At 40.1% G+C, this 20808-nt stretch overlaps 1 protein-coding gene across 1 annotated transcript in view; it reads right to left on the bottom strand.

Annotated features, from left to right (window-relative positions):
- Nucleotides 1–20808, bottom strand: part of BTBD7 (BTB domain containing 7) — a 51359-nt gene that overhangs the window by 11466 nt on the left and 19085 nt on the right. Inside the window, exons 3-6 of the mRNA XM_077780870.1 lie at nucleotides 9511–9719; nucleotides 7945–8020; nucleotides 3607–3767; nucleotides 36–179 (exon numbers count right to left, since the gene is read on the bottom strand). Of these exons, the coding sequence (XP_077636996.1) occupies nucleotides 36–179; nucleotides 3607–3767; nucleotides 7945–8020; nucleotides 9511–9719 (590 nt within the window). The remainder of the gene's footprint in view (nucleotides 1–35; nucleotides 180–3606; nucleotides 3768–7944; nucleotides 8021–9510; nucleotides 9720–20808) is intronic.

Genomic DNA, 20808 nt, shown 5'->3' with positions numbered 1-20808 from the left:
AAGGTACTCTAATATCTTGAAATGATCTTCATTACCTTCGCTTCCTCCACATATGGAGAGAACAGTCGAGGACGAACATATATTCCAGCATTTTTTTGCCGTAACCAGGCATTTGACTTTCCACCCTCTGTTGTAGGAAGCATATCTGATGGAGGAGTACTAATCAAGCCTCTTTTCATCTTGAAAAAAAAAAAAAATTTTTTTAGATGAACTAGAGATTTGAGTGAACTAGAATATTACTAAGATAAAAAATAATTATACCTATAATTCATAAAAATTTAGGAATAGATGTTAACTTTCCAAATACTCCAAATGTTTAATAATATTTCAAAAATTCAGTAAAAAAAAAAAAAGGCCCTATAATTTACCACTTTTCTCTATATAGAAGAATGATGTAATTAAAAATATAATGAGTTAGACTAGCTTTCAGAACTTTTAATGAAAACCAATTTCTATTTTTTTCCTTACTCATCTAGAAATGGATTCCATCCTCACCCGTCCCCCCAAAAGACAAAAGAACATCTTGGGCCTAGATCTGCAGTGAGGAGACAGGCAGTGTACACGGTGGTTTGGAGCGGGGGCTCTCAAGGAAGGCAGATTTGACACAAAACCCTAGCTCCCCATTTAACAGCTGCATGACCACAGACAAGTCCATTTTTGTTTTTTGAATATTTTATTTTTGAGAGAGCACAAGCAGGGGAGGGGCAGCGAGAGGGGGACAGACGATGTGAAGCCAGCTGACAACACTGACAGCAGCAAGCCTCATGTGGGGCTTGAACTCAGGAACAGCAAGATCGTGACCTGAGCCACCCAGGTGCCCCCACGGACATATCCTTTGATCTGAGCTTCACTTTAGGGCTCCTAGATGGCCGTGGAGGTGGAACACTGCACAACTATATGCTGTGGTCCTGTGGTTTCCTCGTCTATGCCGGGAGAAAATACATCAAGTACCTACAGCTCCTAAGGTGGCAGTGAGGCAGTCATGAAGGTAAAAGCACTTCACACACACTAAGGAGTGTTTTATGGGTTTAAAAGCATGACTAGCAAACTTTCACTGGGGAGTTAGATGTGAAGCATGGAATTAAGAACAGCGATAGGTATTTTCCAGAAAAAATTTTTTTTTTTTTTTAGGAAAATGTTTTTTAAATGTTTATTTTGAGGGAGAGAGAGACAGAGTGTGAGTGGGGAAGAGGCAGAGAGAGAGGGAGAGAGAGAATCTGAAGCAGGCTCTAGGCTCTGAGCTGTCAGCACAGAGCCTGACTTGGGGCTCGAACTCACAAACCATGAGATCGTGACCTGAGCTGAAGTTGGACACTTAACTGACTGAGCCACCCAGGTACCCCAGAGATAGGTATTTTCTAAGTCTACTAAACCAAAATTCTAAAATATTTTTCTAAACCAAATTCAGGGTTCAATTTGGTTTGTGTCCCAGGTTTTAAACAAAACCAAACATCATTTCTCCAATAATAACCTTGTTAAATATAATAAATGTCTAGTTGCTGCATTCGTTAAAATTCTTTTTAACTAATAAAATATAGCATTATATAGTATTTAGAAAACAGAGAAAAACTCCTAACTCTACTACAACTGTAATAATGCTGATATATTTCGTGCCAGTATTTTTCAAATGGATGTTTACAGAGTTGAATTCTAGAATGCATAAAAATACATTATTTTGAATCCTTTTTTCTAAAATTATATTCCAATAACATTTTTCATGTTGCTGTATTAGCCTTTATAACTACTGTTCAGGGCAGCAAAATACTCTATTGAGTAGTCATACTATAGTTTACTTTTATTTTTTTGTTATTAGACATTTAAGCTATTTGCAAAAATTTAAGGACAATGCTACTAATGCGTCAGCTATATTTCCCCTATGGGATGGTAATATAATTTCAAAAATTACTGACATAATAATTGAAAAAAATGGTAACTTGTGGCTTTATCTTGCTTTCTTTGGTGTGTGTGATTAGTGAGACTGAACATTTTTTCTAATCAGAAATACAATAAATATTTAATTATTTTCTTCTAGTGTTCCCATGTTTAGATTTAATATTTAATTCTTCAATCTAACAGGGATTAATTTTGTGTGCAAGTGAAATGAGGGCTTAACTTTAAACAAATTTCCCCCATCTCATCAGCTAGTCTAGCACCACAACGATTCACTGATTTCTGATAGATCATTATATGTTTAATTCTCTTTTTAAAATTTATTTACTTTGAAAGAGACAAAAAGAACACGAGCAAGGGAGGGGCAAAGAGAGAAAAAGAATCCCAAGGAAGGCTCCATTCTGTTAGCGCAGAGCCCAACTCAGGGCTTGAACTCACAAAATTGAACTGAAATCAAGAGTTGGACGCTTAACCCACTGAGCCACCTAGGCACCTATGTTTAATTCTTATGTATTAATTAGGATCTTTTTCCTGGCTATTTTGTCTTGTTTTGCTACCATCAGAGATTTTTTTGTTTTGTTTTAAAGTAAGCTCTAGGCCCAATATGGGGCTCGAACCCACTCAGGACTCTGAGATTAAGAGTCACATGCTCTACCAACTGAGTCAGCCAGGCGCCCCTTGAGTTTTATAATGTATTTTAAATTCTGGAAGAGTTATCCTTTCTTCATTATGTTCTTTGTAGAGAGCTTAAAAAAATTCTTATCAAACCAAACAAACGAACAGCAGTGGGGCGGAGGTGGAGAGGAGGAAAACCAAGAAATCGACTTACCTACAGAGAACCTAATGGTTACTGGAGGGGACGTGAGTGGGGGGTGAAATAGGTGATGGGAATTGAGGAAGGCACTGACTGTGATGAGCACTGGGTATTGTATTTAAGTGATGAATCACTAAATTCTATAACTGAAACTAATATTACATACTAATATTAACCAACTGGAATTTAAATAAAGACTTGGAAAGAAAAAAACTTAAATACAAAACAAAACAAAAACCAACTACTTTGTATGTAATGGAAAAAAATTCTTAGAAGTTTTCTTCCAGATGACTTTTATGTCTCTAAGCAGTTGAAAAACTGTAACAGTGCACTGACGTTGTAAGACGTGTATAGAAGTAATATTTATAACATTTATTGTTCACATCCATTAATTCAAGCAATTCTACTGGTTTAAAAAATTCACTTTGAAAAAATTATGAAAGTAACATGATCAGCCCCATTCATCTTTAACTGAGGTATAATCAGAAGAGTCAATCATCCTTTTCACACTGAACCAATCTCCTTCCCTCCTGCTCCCTGATTCACTGCTGTGTTTGAAAAGTCTCCAAAGGTAATTTCTACCCTTTCTTTTGTGAACAAGGATCTACTTGACCTACACTGATAAATGGCTGAAGTAACTCCCCCTGGAGACTATCCTCTTGAAAAAGTAAGACTGCTATCCCCACTCAACTCTCACTCACCAAACCTTATCTGTGCCAGTGGCTGACACTGGAGACACGACACGGTGCAAAACACATGTTTGTCTTTGTCCTCATGGACTTTACACTTTCACAGTACTCTGATTAGTAGAAATTATGTATCATGATTAAAAAAAAAGGTAAGCCTGTACATTTTGGTGCATTTTCCTTTCACGAAAGGGATAAATGAAGAAAGACACTTACTGCATCACTGAGGACTTCACTGTTTATAGGTAAGATGTGTTCAATTCGCACAAAAGGTAAGAGAGAAGAAAGGATCTCTCTAAGCTCTTCGATGTCCAGGTCTCGTCTTTTTACGCCTCTTCTGTTCACACTGTGGGCAGTGCCACTCAGTAAGTTTGGCTCTATGAGACAGAAAATGAGAAGTCTCCAACCAAATCCAAGTTTTCTCTCTAGTACGCTTTCAGTAACACTCTTTATACTTAGGTGCATCTGCTTTAAAAGGGATTATAAGTTTTTTTTTATGTCTTAATACCTTTACTTTGATAGAAATGTCCTTCGACAAAGAAAAAGCATGATGTCAGTCAACAACAGGATAACTTTTTTTGACTGTTTTGCACTGAAGAATTAAGAATTCTTTTCCATATACTAACTCAAAGCAGAAAAGAGGACACTCTATTAAAATCTAGTTTGACCAAGGGCTTTTTCTTAAGCTTTCTCACTCTTGTGCCCAGTCTTTAGTACAATTAAGGGCACTACAGGGCAAGTGGTATTTCTGGTCACTGTAAGTTATCAGTATACTCATTAGGCTACCATATGTTTACCAGCAACTTAACAAGATATTAATTACCTGGTATTTCAAGCAGCAAAATACAGTGTGCACTGTATTTAACTCTGATTTCTATGATAGTCTCCTAAGTTTCCTTACTATGGGAATGTTACTACATAAAAGTAACCCTTTGGTCTCTGACATGCAATATATTTCCAGTGTCCAGAGCAGAGTAAAGGTTTTCTTCACTATGTATCAGTGAAAGGGGAAGATCTGAAGTACATAAAAACTTACGATATTAAGGTAAAAAGAAACATTACTTAAATTTTGGGAATGTTTAATCATGTCTATAATCTAGGAGCTATATATTATTTTTCTTAAAAAAATAAGATCTTTATCATTCACAAATATAAATCTGCCTTTTTTGCAAATACTCTAAAGGTAAATAGGTATTTCCTTTAAATCATGTGATAGATGGATAGAGAGATAAAAAAATAATTGTTTTTGAAAAGCTACGCTTTTTCTGGCATGACTTGATAAAACTGTTGCTAGCATGTGGAAAAAACAGTTTCTTTTCTTGCTCTGCTATGATTTGGCTTCATACTTACACAAAGCAACACTTTTCAAAAAGAAAATTTCCCCTTAAAGTAGGGGCATCCTGTTTTCAAATGAAATCTTACATAAAGTTCCCAAATATGTAACAGCTAAGGGCAGAACCATTACATATGAAGGTGACTGGTAGGTAAAACCTAGGGGCACCTGGGTGGCTCAGTCAGTTAGGCATCCGACTTCGGCTCAGGTCATGATCTCCTGGTTCATGGGTTTGAGCCCCGTGTCAGGGTCAGCACTGACAGATCAGAACCTGGAGCTTGCTTTGGAGTCTGTGTCTCCCTCTCTCTCTGTCCCTCCCCTCAAATTTATTTTATTATTAAAATAAATTATTATATAAATTATAATATATAAATTTATAATTATACAAATTATATAATTTAATAATTATTAAAATTATATTATTAATTTTATCTCAAAATAAATTTAAAAAAATTTAAGGAAAATTTTATCAAGGATGCTCATTATCTGCCTAAAATAAATATGACATTTCAACTTACTACCTTGCATCAATGAACAAGCCTACGGCCTATAATGATTATGCAGAATTATATACAATTTATTCTTATTATTTGGAGTAGTCATATTCTATAGAGTCACTGTAAACAGTCTGCAAATACTGAACCACTGCTCCTAAGGGAAACACATGGTTAGGTTCCTATGAAGCTCTGTTCCCAACAATTTTGTCCACTGATCAAGACATAACCTTCTTTTATGTGTATTTCTGTTTAAAGACCTTATTAATATATATTGTTGATTTATTAACATTGAATTCACAGCCGAAAGCACTTCCACTCGTACCTGAATGAAGCTTATGTAACTCATCACAGCCTTCTTGTGCTTAGGGACACTACACAGCACTAAAAGTTACACCTGGAGGCCATTTTGAACAGTGAGATCACACCCCCATAAAATATGAAAAGCATATAATAGGCATATATAAAAGGCACTGAATAGACTGTGAAAAGGACCTTGTTTGCAGTGTGAGAATTTAAATAAGAAGAGTGTCATTCTCTTCCACCATAAGCTGGGAACATGTGCAACAGGGAACTCAAATTTTTTGTCACTCTGGGCATGTCTGCAATTGATCATGAAAATGCTGGAGGTACTGATTTTGAGGCTATAAATAAATTTTAGTAGGTAGGTGAATTTTCAAATATAGAACCTGCAAATAAGAAGGACAGACAGTATATGGGCATTTCAAAAACTCCCAAATTAATAGTAGTGGCTTTAATATTAAAAAACCATTCATGGGGCGCCTGGGTGGCTCAGTCGGTTAAGCATCCGACTTTGGCTCAGGTCATGATCTCACAGTTCGTGGGTTCGAGAGCTGCATCAGGCTCTGTGCTGACAGCTAGCTCAGAGCCTGGAGCCTGTTTCAGATTCTGTTATCTCCCTCTCTCTCTCTGATCCTCCCCTGCTCACACTGTCTCTCCCTCTCTCATAAATAAATAAAAAACATTAAAAAAATTAAAAAAAAATTCACATCTGATAGGGTACCTGTGTGGCTCAGTTGATTAAGCATCTGACTTCACTCCGGTCACGATCTCAAGGTTCATGGGTTCTAGCCCTGCATCGGGCTCTGCACTGTCAGGGCAGAGATTCTCTCCCTTCTCAGCTTGGGATTCTCTTTCTCTCAAAATAAATAAAAACTTAAAAAAAAAAATCACATGTGAGGATTGCTAATGGCTTTTGCAGGCCACAGAAAAATAAATTAGGAAAAATAAGAAGTCCTGAAAGACAGGCTTAGCCTGAAATGTTTATGTATTTTAAAATGTGACAGAACTCCATAAGTGCACTAAAAATCATGACTTGAACACTTTAAATAAGTGAACTTCATGATATGTAAAGTATATCTAAATAGAGCCATCAAAAAATGACAGGAAAGGGAAGTCTGTATTTTTCTAAAGTAAAATGCTTTGAAAAACTGTTTTGATTTGGGTTTGCTATATAGAGGAACACAACACTCTGAGGGAAGGAGCATGTGTATGATGTTTCCACCTCTTCTGCAGTATCCCTAGTTGGAAACCATTCAGAAGCATTAGTTTTCCTTAACCTCCTACAAAAAAAAATAAGCCACACATAGGCTTTTTTGGGGGGATAGTCATATATTTTTTTACTGAGGAAATTCACATATACAGCACGAGTGGGGGAGGGGCAGAAAGACAGGAGAGAGAATCCCAAGCAGGCTCTGCGCTGATGCAGGGGCCTGAACCCATGAAGCTATGAGATCGTGACCTGAGCCGAAACCAAGGGTCGACGCTTAACTGACTGAGCCATCTAGGTGCCCCACCATTTTAACCATTTAAAGTGTATAATTTGGTGGGTTTTAGCATATACAAAGTTAAAAAAAAAAAAAAAAAGAATTTTTAAACATGTGTTTATTTAGGGATGCCTGGGTGGCTCAGTTGGTTAAGCATGCATCCGACTTCAGCTCAGGTTATGATCTCACAGTTTGTGGGTTTGAGCCCCGTGTCGGGCTCTGTGCTGACAGCTCAGAGCCTAGAGCCTGCTTCCGATTCTGTGTCTCCCTCTCTCTCTGCCTCTCCCCTCTCTGTCTTGGTCTCTCTCTCCCTCTCAAAAATAAACAAACATTAATAAATAAATAAATGTATGTTTATTTGAGAGGGAGAGAGAGTACACATGAGCAGGGGAGAGGTGGGGAGAGAGACAGAAAAGGAGAGAGAGAGAGAGAGACTGAGAGAATCCCAAGCACACTCTGTGCTGTTAGCACAGAGCCTAATGTGGGGCTTCAACTCACAAACTGTTGAGATCATGACCTGAGCCGAATTCACGAGTTGGATGCTTAACCGACTGAGCCACCCAGGCACCCCCAGTATATATACAATGTTACACACACACCACCACTATCTAATTCCCAAACATTTCCATCAACAATATGCTCTGGTAATATTTTAATCATTAAATGAAAATTTTCATCCTAATACTCTATAAATCAGTATAGAACACTCCACGTATTATTAAGCGCATAGAGAGATAACATTTAAGTACCCTTTTAAGTTGTAAAATGAAATTTTCTGCTATATTTATTTCTAACAAAGTATACTCTTCTCCACTAAAGGATTTTACAGACTGTAAAAATGTCTATTTTCACCAGGCAATAGTGACTATTGTCAAGACTGACACACAGTATGCTTCTGGATAAAAAACACTTATAGCATAAGCTAATTTTCTGAGCTTACCTCTGTCAGCTATTCTTTTCATCAACTGATGCTCACCCCATTTAATCAGATATTTAAGGATATCTTGTTCACTTGCCTATAATAAAAAAAAAATGGTTTCGATTTATTTTAGTGAAATTAGACAAATGGCAAATTTCCTTAATGACTATTCCTAGGTCATGATGTACACAACTTAACCACATTTCACTCTACACTGGCTGTTCAAAATGTTCCCTTAAAGCTGTGCTCCACCAACACCAAACACACAAGACCACTTTGCGTATGTTCTGTCCAGTATCCTACCTCTTGGCTCCAACTAAATTTTTTATTCTTGTTTTCATCATTATCCTATTCCCTTCACCTATTTCAAACGTCTTGTTTTTTCTATATGGTCTCTACACAGCTTCCTTAAGTTCTTTCTGGGACAAGGTGGAGATAAACAGATGAAAGTCAGCGCATACAGATACCGAGTGATGACCATCTCCTACAAGAACAGGAAAACAGGCACGACAACCTTTGGCAGAGAGACTGCAATCTGCACACAGTACACCACTGGCTGCTGAAGGACCCTTCACGCACAATCTGTGAAATGGCAAGGTGCCCCTCGTTTCTTTGTACTTTACTGAAAATCTTAGAGCAAATCTAGGTTTTTACCTTGGAGAGGTATGCAAAGCTTTCTAAACACAATAATCTGAGAGAGATGACAAATCCTAACTCCCATAATGTACACAGTCTAGATCAGGACAATGAAACGAGGTTAATGAACACGGGTCCTGAATTAATCAAATCCAATTATGACAACATTTGTACTGCAATCAAACCACAGATGCCAAGTGGATTATTTATCTCTTCGCTTAATTTCTGACTAGGATGGAAGCATTTTTATAATTTTTCTAGTACAAATATAAAGAGGAAATTGCTCAATGGATTTATGTTTTTATAACATTAAAACTGTTGTATAGTTTCCGGCATAAAATTCATACAACCAATGCCAAAAAAAATTAAACTTGAACATATGTTACTTGAAAGTATTTTCTGCAATATTTTAAATCCATTGTTGGTTTAAATTACCAATTTAGATTGACATATATAAGTCAATGACAGGAATTTGCTAAAAGCTACTTCTGACTGAAAACAAATAGTTGAAAACATTATTATATTTTGGCAAGACGCATACACTGAGTTTTTATAAGCATTTGAGTAGATCAGAAATTGATTACTACTCTTACTTATTTTGTGCTTAAGCTACTGTCTACAGTCTAAGTATCTGATACTCCATTAAAACCAATAAATTGTTACAGTGAATTAATGGAAACCAAGAAAATCACTGTTGGGTTATGCTTCTGACCTTGCCTACTGCCTCAACCCCTTTGGTGTAGGTGGGTGGGACCTGGGCTTATTCACAATGCTGTGTCATAGCAGCAGGTACACTAAGGGCCAGAGAGCCAGAAGGCTTTTCCTGCAAACATCTGAAGAGGGCATCCCTGAGTGGGCCAATCACCCTAGATGGGAGAATAGTAGAATACAGATGGTTTTCCTGGTGCACATATAGATGACAGTGAATTGGTGAGGTGTATAAATGATTACCTGTAGGTAGTCAGACTGGATAGCAGTAAGCAGATGATCTTTGCTGAGTTCATAAAAAACATCCGAAGTCATGACCTGGGAAAATTCCTCACAGAGGAAATGTAAAGCTTGTCGGTGCACCCATTTAGAGCCATATGGATGAGAGCTCCACTTGAGGATGGCAATTAAGGTATCTAATGAGATGCTCTCAGCAATGATATCCTCACAGCCTAAAAGAGAAGGCAAATACTTCTTAAGATTAATCGTAAATATTTATTGAACATTGGTGTGTTAGACACTATACTTAAAAGTAGCAATAGTAAAAAAGAACAAGGAGAAAAATAAAATTTCATGGAAATCACCAAGACTTGGAGGGATGGGATAACGACAGTAACAATACACTATAACATCTTTAGAAAATCTGCTTTTCAATAGAGACAGATCCACAGAAAAAGGCAGAGAACCCTCACAATTCTTTAAGAAAATAAGTATCTATGGGCAAATCCAACGATCTGAGTAAGTCACTCTAGTGGAGGAGCACTGGACCAAAGGGGAAAGAAAAGAAGGTAGAAGAAATGATACAGTTAGGGGAAATAGCCAGAGGAAGGGTACAGATGACACCTGACTGCTAAGAGAATCCACACCTGAGAAGACAGGTGGGCTCTCTTCCACGAACGAGGAGGACATCTGTTCTTTGCATCATTCTAAAAATGAAAACAAAATTTTTAAAAAACGTGTATTATTGATAGTTTAATCCCTCAGCATAGAGACAATATAATGTAACTTTAAGCTTGTCTGAGATTAATTCTGATAAATTAAAAAGGAGTTTAAGTGAAAAGGACCAGGCTTCTGGAAAAAGTGACTATGACACTGTACTGGTACACTTGAAAGAAGTGAAGATAACCTAATGATAGTCAACTATTTTCCTTAGGAAAAATCATTTCAAAATATCAATACAAAATGTAAGTAAAATCTGAAAGAAAAAGTTTGTGGAAGGGAAAATTGTTGAAGTTGGACAGAAATTCTTTATAACTAAGTTTACTATAAAATCAAAAGGAGTCCTGGGGCACCTGGGTGGCTTAGTCGGTTGAGCGTCCGACTTTCACTTAGGTCATGATCTCGCGGTTCGTGGGTTCGAGCCCCGCGTCGGGCTCTGTGCTGACTGCCAGCTCGGAGCCTGGAGCCTGTTTCAGTCTGTGACTCCCTCTCTCTCTGACCCTCCCCTGCTCATGCTGTCTCTCTCTCTCTCTCCTAGAAATAAATAAAACATTAAAAAAAAATCAAAAGGAATCCTGATAATTTTGGGGGAAAAAAGAAGTGTTTATCACTATCAACAACAAAAACAAGGCTAAAGAGGCTGCTCTCTAATAAGCCCATGGATTTGAAAGATATGGCCAAAAGAAAAGGCATCAATGAACTCCAGAGGCTTGGAAAGTTCAACATTATTGTGAAACCATGAAAGGCGAAAATAAAAAGGTAATGACTAGGGTCACCCTTTCCAGGTGATATAAGACCATTAGTAGCCAATACAGAGTGCAAAAAACAATGCTTCATTCCCTTTTCTGATATGGTACCAGATAAGGAGAACATCATAGAGAATCATGTAACCTGATTTCTGCAAAGCATTTAACAATATACTTCTCGATGTCTCCAGAAGACAGGAACTGCTGTCTTCACTGTATGTCTAGCACTTTCTTACCATGGTAGGTGCTAAATAAAAATTTGTTGAGTGTGCAGACGAGTTCTTTGCAGATAAGATGAAGAACTATAGATGGATGACAGAACAGTGGTTAAGGGAACCACTTGGAAGTGGCACTGATTAACACGGGGATGGAGTGCGGATTCTGTTTTCTCGATGTTAATCAAGAACCTGAAGGAAGATGTGGAAAACATGCTTCAAAATCTCCAGGTGACGGAAACCTGGGAAACACAAAGACACACTGGATGACATGATCATAACTGGCTAAACAGACAGGTCAAAATGAGGGTGAAAAAGAACCAGGAAAACTAGAAAGTTCTATATTTCAATGAAAGAAAATCAACTGCATGGCAGATGACAGGGGAGAGGTAGCTTAACCACATCCTATGTAAAAATAATACCTGGGTACTTTAGGGGAACGAAGCAAGATGTGATGTGGCTGCTGTAGAGCTGAAGTGATCTCAGGCTTTTAAGATTCAAGCACAGAGTCCTAATCAACGGAATAATGTTGCACTGCCTGACTGTGTGTGGAGTGTTGTGTTTGTTCTGGGCCCTCTGTTTTATTTTATTTTAGCTTTTAAAATTTTTTAATGTTTTTATTTATTTCTGAGAGAGAGAGAGAGAGAGATAGACAACATGAGCAGGGGAGGGTCAGAGAGAGAGGGAGACACAGAATCTGAAGCAGGCTCCAGGTTCTGAGCTGTCAGCACAGAGCCCGGTGGGGGGCTCGAACCCACGAACCGTGAGATCATGACCTGAGCTGAAGTCAGGCGCTCAACCGGCTGAGCCACCCAGGCACCCCTGGGCCCTGTGTTTTAGACAGAGCACTGACAAAACACCAGAATTCTCAGAGGAAAGCAAAAGAAAAGTAGAGAGTCTGAGACCTGTCACAGAAGAAAAGCTCCGAGCAACCAAGATTACTTGGCTTATGTAAGAGAAACCTGAGGAGTGACACGGAAGCTATCTTTAAATGTCTGACAGACCTTCATGAGGCAGAGTGACTTCCCAGTTGTTCTAAGGGCAGGTCCAAGATGTGGATGTTAAAAGAAGGGGATTTTGCCTCAACACTAAGAAATTTTTAACAATTCGATTTGCTCCCCTCAAAAGAATCAAGGGATCCTTCTAGAAAAATGCAGGGGCAAAGCCTGGCTCATCACGTAGGGAGAGTGTGAAGAACCCCTACGCTAGATATGGACCTAAGGTCAGATAGCACCCAAGTCACTTCCATCACAAAGATAAAATCATTCTGAGAAAAGCAGTAACAGAGCATCAACAAAACCTAAAGATTAATTTATTTAATTAACACGAGATCCCGATAAGGAACACTGAGACCAGCACAATGAAATATGCATGTAAACAACACCTGAAGACGTGAATATGTGCTAATGAGGAGTGAGAAATACAGAGAAGTTCTAGACAGCTCTCATGATTTTATGGTGAGCCAAATGCCAAGCTGAGGACAGACCTCCTCCCAGCAGCTAGAGGAAGGCTTGCGCCCGTCTCCTGCTGTAAACAAGCACTAGACTAGATTTTGGGGAGAACTGGTCAATCTGACAGATGTGCTTGGGAATGAAGGAAGTGAATTAGAGAGAAAGTGGTTACCGAAAAGGATATATCACAATCTCATGAAACCAGGATACTGGCAGAGGTAAAGAAAGAGAACTAATAAAAACATCATATTATTCTTATAACTTCAGAAGTTTTCTAAGAAGTGAGACATGATAGGAAAAAGTGGACTTTGAAATCAAGACATATTGGACTTGAAATCCCACCTCGGCCACGTAGAGGCAAAGTGATTTTGGACAAATCCTTAATCTCTGTGAGTCTAAAATGTTCCATTTGTAAAACTGGAATTTTACTCTAACTCAAGGTTGTTAGGAGATTTAAATGAGACTGTACCTTTGATACTCTTCATTTGTTCACTTGGCAGTACCTACTTGCCAAACACTGAACATACTGCTCTTTTTACCACACTTTCCTGGGTGACACCATCTGTCCCCTGTGGCCTTAACTCCCAAAGCGTCCTCATGATTTTCAAGTCTACATAGAGTTCCAACCCAGAGCTCTCTCCTGACTCCCAACTCACCCCTTCAATTTCCCAATGGAGAGTTCTAGGGCTATTCTGCAGACCTCTTAAATTCAAGTCAGTTCGTTTCCTCTGGGAAATCTAGTAATCTCCTTTTTTTATTAAAAAAATTTTTTGGGGGGGCGCCTGGGTGGCTTAGTCGGTTAAGTGTCCGACTTTCGCTTAGGTCATGATCTCACGGTTCGTGGGTTCGAGCCCCATGTCGGGCTCTGTGCTGACTGCCAGCTCAGAGCCAGGAGACTGTTTCGGAGTCTGTGACTCCCTCTCTCTCTGACCCTCCCCTGCTCACGCTGTCTCTCTCTCTCCTAGAAATAAATAAAACATTAAAAAAAGAATTTTTTTTTAAATGGAATACATTAAAAAAATTTTTTTTTTAATGTTTTTATATATTTTTGAGAGAGAGCATGAGCAGGGGAGGGACAGAGTGGGGGGAGGGGGGAGGACGTGGATGGACACAGATTCCGAAGCAGGCTCCAGGCTCTGAGCTGTCAGCACAGAGCCCAATGCAGGGCTCAAACCCACAAACCGTTGAGATCGTGACCAGAGCTGAAGTTGGACACTTAATTGTCTGGGCCATTCAGGTGCCCCTAGCACCCCCCTTTGTAACCCCTGATTTAGAGAAAGATACCTTTTCCTCCCAGCCACCAAAGCCAGAAATCTTAGTACTATTATTGATTCTGTCTTTAGCCCACATCCACTCACCATCAAATGCTGTTCATTCTATTCTTATTTTAAATCCATCCCTTCCACTGAATCTCTACCACCTCCCCATTTCAGAATCTGATACTTTTCTCCCCGCATCACTGAAATAGCCTCAGAAAGTTCCCATCTTTCTCCCTTCCAATCTGTTCTCCATACTGTTGCCAGATGATCTTTTAAAATGTAAATTAGATTATATATGTAACAAATTATTCAATAGCTTGCAAATAACTTTAAGATAAAATCCAAACTACATATTCTTGATGGTCTGGCCCTTGCCAACTTCTCCAGTTCCATTTCTGCTCATATTCTACATTCCAGTCATACTGCATTCATTACTTGCCATTTCCTAGAGTTCCACCAAACTCTCACCTTCAGGCCTTTGCAGATGTTGTTCCATTTTTCTGAAATGCTCTTTTTTTGGTAATTTAAAAAAGTTTGTTTATTTATTTAGAGAGAGCAAATGAGCACAAGGAGGAAAGGACAGAGAGGGAGAGGGAGAATCCCAAGCAAACTCCACGTTGTCAGTGCAGAGCCTGACACGGGGACTGATCCCACAAAACATGAGATCATGACCTGAGCCAAAATCAAGAGTCAGACACTTAACTGACTGAGGAACCCAGGCACCTCTGAAATGCTCCTAATTCTCCTTAACTCATCCACATTTTTTAGACTCAGCTTTAATGTTGTCTCTTTCAAAAGACTATCTTGATCTTGTTCCTCAAAGCCTAGGTCATATGTCTCTCTTACCTAAGTGTCCAGGCTAACCTATTTCCTTCTATATAATAGCATTAAATTATTTTATATTTCTGAAATAGTTGTCTGAATCTTCCACCCAACTGAGAACTCCTTTGGGGAAGAGGCCCCACCTTAGTGATTCTACAATGCTTGATATCTAGTAGCTAGTCATTAAAAATCAAAAACAGCTAATATTTTTGAAACTTCTTATATGCCATGTCTGTATTTAACTTACAATTATTTGATTTTAGCACTCTTTCTCCAAGAGGGTGGTATTATTATTCCCATTTTACAGATGACACAGATTAATGCACTTGCTTAAAGTAATACATCTAGGAAGAAAAACTTTATTTAAATGTAGCCTTCCCCTCCTGCCTAAAAATTTCTCCCCACTTTTACGTCTCTAAACTTAGGTCTTATATGAATCAATGCTCATCAGAACCTCTTTGCTTTGGAGCACTCCTTTTATGGACAGAAAAGCACCTTATAAATATACCAAACAATGGTGACATTAACTCACAAATGTGAAAGGAAGACAATTAGGCAAAAAACTGGCATGCTGAAAGATATATTTTAAAAAGAGATTTATCTAATATTGTCAAATGTAATATCTGCATATTACAGTAAAGGATTCCAGCTAGCGGTAATCTTCATTTTGTCAAGGTTATCTGTAATGGAATGAAAACATATACATAGGAGCAAGGTGGAAAGGATGTTGGCAGGGAAAGGCCAGCAAGCAAGATGTACAAAGGCTTCACACAATGCCATTTCCTTGGTAAATTTCAGACCAGTCTGTTGCTTCAAAAACATAACTAGCACACTCTCAAAGATGGTTGGATTCCTACTGACAAAGTGATACTAACCCAAACCCTATATAACCAATGTATAAATCAGAAGATTCACTTATGTACAGTGCAGGTATTCATTCCTAGTGAGCACAATGCCATATTCTATCTCAGCTCTTCTCAAACTATCTTGGGTCAAGAAATAGTTGTTTTTGCTTTTTTTTTTTTTAATATTTTTATTTATTTCTAGGAGAGAGAGAGAGACAGCGTGAGCAGGGGAGGGTCAGAGAGAGAGGGAGTCAGAGACTGAAACAGGCTCCAGGCTCTGAGCTGGCAGTCAGCACAGAGCCTGACGCGGGGCGCGAACCCACGAACCGCGAGATCATGACCTAAGCGAAAGTCGGACGCTTAACCGACTAAGTCACCCAGGCGCCCCTGTTTTTGCTTCTTTTTAAATTTCTAATCTGTCATGGACCAATAGTTCAGTAAAGACACCGCTTAAAAACTATGGCAATGTCAAACTGCCGAAGAGTTTCTAAATGTTTACTCTCAATAACTGTACCTACCTCATTATAGACACACTTTGAGGAGCACCACTCTGTCCAGAATCCCTTCCTCTAGGTCAGTTTCACAATATATAAAGATCAGATTTGTTTCCTGCCATTTGGTAATAATTAACTCTCAGAGGAAACTTTTTCTTCCTTTTTTTGTTTCTCTATAGAGTTTACTAACTCCACTTCCTAACTAGAGATAAAATGGTATCTATATTTCTTTCAATTTTTTAAAAATGTTTATCTTTGAGAGAGAGAGAGAGAGAGAGAGAGCGTGAGAGAGCAAGCGAGCAAGGAGGGGAGGGGCAGAGAGGGAGACACAGAATCCAAAGTAGGCTCCAGGCTCTGAGCTGTCAGTACAGAGCCCGATGCAGGACTCGAACTCACAAACCATGAGATATGACCTGAGTCGTAGTCGGACGCTTTACTGGCTGAGCCACCCAGGCACCCAGGTGTCTGTATTTCTTTAAAGACAACTAAATATACAATCAGAACAACTACTTTATCTTTTTAAAACTAGAAACCTAGAGTTTAAGACTTATCCAGAGATGGCAGATTACTGTTCATAATCACCACCACCCACGCCCTCTGATCCCACCCCACCCATGGGAAGAGTATACATCCTGACCCCAAGACTTGGAATTGGCCAGGAGATCTTCTTTTGACCAATGAAAGGTTAATAGATATGATGTGACAGAAAGTTTCAGAAGCACTTTTAGGCCCTGATTTCACCCTCTTGTCTTCCACCACTAACTCTAGGAGAATGAACAGCAGTGGGAACAGAGCCACCCAGCCCTGCTAAACCACAGTGACAATCAGAAAGACCCTAGCCTCAGCAAACTGAAGTTTGGAAGTTTGTGAGAAACATATGTTCATGTCCTATACCACGGAGATTCCCAAGCTGGTTGTTACACAGCAATGGTTGACCAACATACCATATACCTTTTTGGCTGAATTTAGAAGTCTTTACCAGTTTCCTTGTAACAGAAAAAGTCATCTGTAGCCAAGGCATCTAATGGCTCAAGGGTGCCCACGTAGTCTGCTCAGGTAGATTTTCAATGATACGGTCGTGAGCTCAGCAGATGAAATATTAAGTCCACTTCCTATGATTTTGCTTTTTTGGCTTGTGTGAAGACTGCATTTTACAGATCCATTGCGTACTTGTTTAATCATTTCTTCTACTCTCTTTTACCAGGATATTTTCTTTCTAATACTTGACATTGGCAAGAATGCCTCCTTCCAAAAATTTGAGCTACATACCATGAATGATCAAGGCAAAGATATAAAGAAATAAATTAATGTGACATTTAATAATACAAATGACTGTTACTGCTGCATGGATCACTTTCTGTTTTAACTATTGACATCCCCCCCTCTCCACCGCGGCTTGTTCCTCTGATAACTAAGACAAGCTTCCATGTTGACAGATTTCCCGAATACTGTCAGGATCTGTCTTTATTGCCACTCTCACACTCTTCATTATCCCTAAGTGCACTCTCATACTTGTGCTTGTTTCACCCGCATGAGTGGAAACCTTTTCATGGGTTCATGTCCATGAGCAGCTTCTAGATTCAGAGTTTCATACTGGGGTTGAATGGGGAGGAAGAAAGCAGGCGAGGGGAAGGAAATGAAGGGAACGGAATGGTGGAGGGCGATTCCAGCTTGCTGTGCTCCCGTACAGCTGTACTACAGATAGTATAACACATGGAGAGGAAGGCTGGCCGTAGAGCAGGCATGGTGGCTCCTCAGTGGCATCAGTCAGAAATAGAAATAAGACTTCAAGTGCAAACAGGCTTGAGAAAAAAGTCGCTTCAATTTTTCCAAGTAACTGCATGGGACTGGTTCCAGTTCCCAAGGAAAGGAATCATGAAGCGAGAGGGAAGGGAGGGCAGTCAAAAGAGTATACAGGTTTGAATTCAGGCAGTTTCATCACTAACTCCTGACTCTCTCCCTTAGCACCCTATGTGGATCATTTCCTCATTCAGAGGATGAAATAATCCCATCAGAGTTCTGAGGATTATGTTAAATAACAGCAGGGCACCAGTATGTCTGTCAACACTCCCCCTTTTCTAGGCTAGAAATCTTAAATCAGCTGTGCTGACTCCATCTCCCTTGACATATATATAGACCTGGTCAATGTGTCCTACTGATTCTTCCCTCAAGATGCTCTTTGATTGGCCTCTTTATTTTCCATTCCCAAGAACATGATTTCTAAATCCTCAGTACCTCACACATCAAATACTGAAAAGCTTCCTACTGTCTCCCTCCCTCAGTATTCCAATCCATAGTGAGCACACAGCTGAAAGGTGTACCACCAGCACATTATCCCTGCATCTTCTCCATTTTAAAAAGGCAATCGGGATTCCAGAGCCAAGGCAGAAAATGAGAGCAAGACATATAAGGATTCGAAGAAAGTCAATCTGTGCTGCAGTGATTTTAACTGCCAGTCCTTGGACTCTGCCATTTGGGAGAGCTGGCTGCTGAATACTCCTCTCCCACTCCTTAGGAGGAGGACCATGCTGAAGACTTTACAGAGTGCCTTGGAGGGTCCTGGCAAGGCTGAAACCCTGGCACCTCCAGTGGCAACCACCCCAAGGCCACTCTTCTACTGCTCTCCTCCCCGATCTCACTCTCACTGGGTAGTACTCCTATTCGGGGGATTACTTATCAAACAAGCTACCTGCACGCAAGCCTGTGTTTTAGGCTATTTCGGTGTGGACTGTGGGGGAATGGGAAGAGACACCCATACGTGAAAGGAAGAGAAGTGGCCCTAGAAAACAAGATTCCTGAATGAGACGGAACTAGATCAGTCACTGAACAAATGGCAAGAAGGACCCCCACTCCTAGTGGTAAGGGGGTGGTGGTGACCCCTGCACGCAGCAGCATGCCAACACTACAGTTTTTTACTAAGTGAGGTGTCTGTTAGGTAGGAGTGGTGGCATTTGAATGGAATGGAACATCAGGAACTATGAGGACCTGAAATTGGGTGGCTTTAGCTAAACGGTTTCAAAGGCAGGAAAAAAGGAAACAACTGGCTCACGTTAGCCACCTCTCAATCTAGGCATCCTGTCAAAGTCGGAAGACTTCTAGGTCAGTGTTTTAAGAAACCCTTATTTCCTACAGCTGCAGAACAGACTGCCAAAACTCAGGCTCCAGATTTAATTTAAAGATATCAGACTCACAAAGACTTGAATGCAAATCTTAACAAATCTAAGATAAAATCTGGGTCCTAACAGAAACAATTGGTGACAGCAATCCGGAATGTGTATATTTGGGTGGATGAGTGAGGAACGTCAAACCCCAAGATTTGTCTGCACTTTCTGGCTTGGGAGAAACAGTGCTCCCCTAACTCCTTGTAGAGGACGGCAGCCTCCACTGTCAGGAGGCCCTGCAGGTGCCTGCAAAGACCACACTTGTCCTCTTCAAGGTCTGCCTCTGCCTCCTCTCACTAGCTCCGAACCCGTAATCAGGATCTGATCCCTCATGATCACAGTCTGAGCAAGAAAATACAGGTTCTGTTATGGAAGTAAAGAGTGTATTCTTTCTCCCAAGAATGGCAAGATCCAGCGATATGGACTGGCAGTGTCTCGAGGATCGCTCGTGGGAGCAGATCTTGAGAGTGCTGGACCAGGGTGCTAGGTCTGGGGCAATACAAACAGGTGCAGGAAGGTACTGGTCTGAAATTCAAGGGATTCACCAGGACGTCCTTTGTTGTTTCTCTGCCCAGTGACAACAGAGACTGGGAAACTGTAGCAACCATGGATAAAGCAACTAAGAGCTCAGAGACCTCTGGGATCAAAGTCTGGGTCACCCCACTTGGCAGGCCGCCCAGACCTGCTGAAATATTAGCAAAGGATAATGAAAATCTAGGCTGGGTGACAGAAGAGGGAGACTGTGCTAATTTGTAATGTTTCAACTTGCTTAAGCATAAACTGATTCCCCCCATCTCCATTCCTATATGGTTCCAAGCAAAGTTGGTCAAAAGAGAAATGTGTGAGATCTGGAAGGCAGAAGCAGCAGTCATCCCTCTCTGCAAGTCAACATCACTGGGTGTGGTGACAGGCAGACACAGTGGTGCCCCTGGGTTCTAGCTTTTTCTTGCTCTCCTCTGCTCCAAGTCCAGTTCTCCCTCCCAGCTGCAGCCCTGGTGACTACACTAGCTCCAGGCCACCACCAGATGCTTGACCGAAGAGCCCCAGACAAAAGAGCCACTCTCCACAGGCTCCCCTCCCTTGTGCGGCCTCAGGGCAGTGGCTCAGTGTGCTGGGCCTCTCAGGCGGACCTGCCATTAGCTGCTCTGCATTCTATTTTCCTCCGTGTCACATCCTCCCTTCCCCGGCTTTCCATAAGTCAGAGCTGCTCAGCTTCCCTAATTGAACTCTTGAGTGATATGGTTTTGAGGAGAATATCAATTATAGCCTCCAGCCCGCTGCAGCAGCTGGGACTGTGGCTAATTGCACCATCTTTCCGGAATTGAGCCTTCTGTAGAGGTGTGGCTGATGATTACCTTGAAGGCTCTGTGATGAATTGGATCTAAATTACTGTTAAGTTAAATCACAGCTTAAACCATTTTGACATGTGAAAATAACATACGATTAAATAATGTATTAGTTTTCTATTACTGTGTAACAAATTACCACAAACTCTGCAGGTTAAAACAACAAATCATCTCATATTTTCTGTGGGTCAAGAATCTGGCACAGGTCACTTGGGCCCTCAGTCAGGGTTTCAGAAGGCTGCAGTCAGATGTCAACCAGGCTT

The sequence above is a fragment of the Crocuta crocuta genome, unplaced genomic scaffold (assembly GCF_008692635.1).
Source record: "Crocuta crocuta isolate KB4526 unplaced genomic scaffold, BGI_CrCroc_1.0 scaffold299, whole genome shotgun sequence".
Lineage (NCBI taxonomy): Eukaryota > Metazoa > Chordata > Mammalia > Carnivora > Hyaenidae > Crocuta > Crocuta crocuta.
The sequence above is the reverse complement of the archived record's forward strand: the minus strand, read 5'-3'. Positions and strand labels throughout refer to the sequence as shown.